The 3,167-nt window shown below is 36.0% G+C and overlaps 1 protein-coding gene across 1 annotated transcript in view; it reads left to right on the top strand.

Moving 5' to 3' along the window:
* The window catches only part of wdr43 (WD repeat domain 43), a 21,725-nt gene that overhangs the window by 6,970 nt on the left and 11,588 nt on the right, over nucleotides 1-3,167 (top strand). Inside the window, exons 4-5 of the mRNA XM_016528957.1 lie at nucleotides 1,897-2,017; nucleotides 2,104-2,222. Coding sequence (XP_016384443.1) covers nucleotides 1,897-2,017; nucleotides 2,104-2,222 — 240 coding nt within the window. The remainder of the gene's footprint in view (nucleotides 1-1,896; nucleotides 2,018-2,103; nucleotides 2,223-3,167) is intronic.

The following is a 3,167-nucleotide window of genomic DNA, read 5'->3' on the forward strand; positions in this document are numbered from 1 at the left end:
TTACTGTTTTGTCCTGCTTTTCAAATAAAAAAATCAATTACAAAACAACAATTTAAAAATCTTTACTTAACACTGAACATTTTTTTAACATTCTATCAGACATTAGCCTATACCAACAAAGCACAATTTAACTTAAAATTAATAAGTTGGTAAAATAATATTTTTTTGGCCATTTTTGAGACTTGAATCAGTCATGTATTTTTTTACTTTACAAATAAAAGCAGCCTTGCTGAGCAGAAGAGAGTTCTTTTAAAACATTAGAATATATTACAGATCCCAGTTTAAACACTGTGTGAATGTTATAATAAATGCATTAATAGAGCTGTTGTAGGGTAATTATTATTATCATTATTGTCTTTATTTTATTTTACAGAACAACAGTAAAATTACAATACTATAATTTATGAATGTTGATGGAGTTGTTGCTTTTTCTCTGCTTTTATTTAGGCAGAAACCCACAGGAAGATCTCAGTGCTTCTTTTTGTTGACAACAGCATGCAGATTTATAAATGATTCTCATAACGATTTTGGGAAGATGTTTGTCGCACGTATCGCATTGTCACGTGCCTTTAAAAAAAACTCACAAAAATGTTACTGAGCAACTGACGAGTTTCAGCACAGATTTTCCTCACGCTTTGGACTTTGAACCCTGGTGCCGCGAGCTCGTGCAGCGCTGTCAGAATACATGCAATTCGTGCGTGCATTAGAAAATATAACATTCTGCAGTTTATTTACTAATCGTTTGAGGCCATTTCGCGATTTCAATAGCCGCTTTTCCACTGTCGGTCCAGTGCGAGCCAGTGCTTTAAACGGGCCGGGCGGGGCTAATAGCCTCTGACCTGTAGCACCGAGGCCAAAATCACGCTGCGTTTCCACCGTCGGGCCAGAAGCTCCGCTGCGCTTCACTAAAACACGCCCTTTACACGCCTCTCAGGAACAACGTCACGCAACCCCATCATTTCACCAACAAAGAGAAGTTATCAGAAAACTAATAAGAATTCTTATTAGTTTTCTGATAACTTCTCTTTGTTGGTGAATCAAGTGACTTATTTAAATAAGTCACTGGAACTAGCGAGATCACAAAACGAACATGATAAAAGCGGCCGTTTGTTTGCATGCTTTGTTAAAGATTTAAATCCAAAAGCATCGATGTTTTACAATAATAAGTGATACATTGATAATAATGAATTAATTTATCAGGATTGAAAATTAGTCTCACAGAAATAAAGCGGACGTAGCCTACCTACTTATCCAGTCGAGTCTGTTTCTATTTATTTGTAGTTACAGTATATAGCCTACATCACATTTAGAAAGAATGATCATTTCTATATTTTTATCAAAAGCTCCCGAACAAAAAACATTATTCTATTTTTATGATATAGGCTACGCGAGACGAGACGAGACGAGACTTATGACAGATAAAATATGTTACTAAATAAATACAAGGTTTTCGTCGGGCCAAAAAACCCGGGCCTTTGGCCCCGAGGAAGCACTGACGAGGCACGATCAAACCCCCGGAAGTGACAGTGAAAACGCGACTGGCCCTGGTACGCACTAGCACGCCTGCTTTTGGCCCGACAGTGGAAATGCAGCTAATCATCATACAGTAGCCTAACCACCAGCATCAGCCACCTCTTCATCTCATTTCTGTGTCTTTCACTGATAGTTTTAAATACTTTCACACTGCCGACATATTTGCTGCATTAGTGCGTGCCTCTATTTGATCACGTTCGTCATTGTTCGGTACGTGTTATTCGGCCTTTTCGCTTATTCGGCCGAACACCGAAAGATTTTTTTTTTTTTTCTATTTTCGGCCGAATAATTTCAGTTGCCGAACATTCGGTGCATCCCTAGTTGTTTTATGTGATTTACAAACATGACACATTCTGTTTTCAGCAAATGGAAGGCAGACAGATCGGCCGTCAGCAGCCTGTGTATAAGTCCAGATGGAAAGCTGCTGCTTTCGGCGGGAATGACCATCAAGATGTGGAACCTGGAGACTAAGGAAGTGTACAGGGTGAGTCTGACCTCTGTGTTTCTGGGCTCAGATAAATGAAAACAGAAGAGTTTTAGATTTAACAATGGGATGTCCCAAATTTGTAGAAATTCACAGGTCACTCTACCATGGTAACGACTCTATGCTTCGCTACAACACGACCCCCAGACAGTAATGGGATGTACTTCTTGTCAGGGGCAGCTCACGACAGGCTCCTGAGTGTGTGGTATGTTATATTGTCTCTTTTTTTTTTTTTTTTTTAAGTAAATAGCTTAAAGAAATGAATCTATAACGATTTTTTATAGTTGGTGTACAGTTCAGTACTACAGTTTGTCCATTTTGAGATTATTAGGATTAGGGCTGCAACTAACGATTATTTTGATAATCGATTAGTTGGCCGATTATTTTTCCGATTAATCGGGAAAAGAAAAGAAAAACCCAATTTTCTTTTTTCTTTTTTTTAATTGACAAGAAAATACACTATTCCACATTCTGTCCAATGTCATTCAAACGAACGTGCCAACTGAATGCTATGAAAACATACAGTGCTTAATTTATTAGACCACCTGTCATAAAGAGAAAACACAAATATTTTAGGAATCTGTCAAAAAATTGTTTAAATCTAAAAATGTTAATGTCATTTATTGGGCAAATAACAAACTGAAACAAACAAATAGTATTTATTCACATAATAACAAAAATGGCCTCCTATGCCTTTCATAACAGCTTGCATTCTTGCTGCCATTGTTTAGGCACTTTTTGACTAATTGGGCATCTGGAAAAAACACTATAATTTTTCACTATATTAAATATTCACTATATATATATAACACTATATTTTTTCTGCCTTTCTTTCACAGACAACAGCAATAATCATATTAGCATTAGAAATAACCTACTACTGTTACTAAGGAGCTTACACAAATTGGAGGACTAACCTATACAGAAAGCTAAAAAATGATTTTGGTAATCACCAATACTGTTAGTTTAGAGTAGCAGTGGCACAAACCACCTAATTTGTTAAAAACCTTACATAAATTTTGTTTTAATAAATTTGTTAAGCACTGTATAGTAAATAGTTTAAATCTCTACATTAAAAATTAAAATAATAATAAAGATAATAAAGACAAATAAAATCACAAACTCAGTGGTAACCAATAGGTGAGAGTAA

This window comes from Sinocyclocheilus rhinocerous, unplaced genomic scaffold (assembly GCF_001515625.1).
Source record: "Sinocyclocheilus rhinocerous isolate Xijiao unplaced genomic scaffold, SAMN03320098_v1.1 scaffold432, whole genome shotgun sequence".
NCBI classification, from domain to species: Eukaryota; Metazoa; Chordata; class Actinopteri; order Cypriniformes; family Cyprinidae; genus Sinocyclocheilus; species Sinocyclocheilus rhinocerous.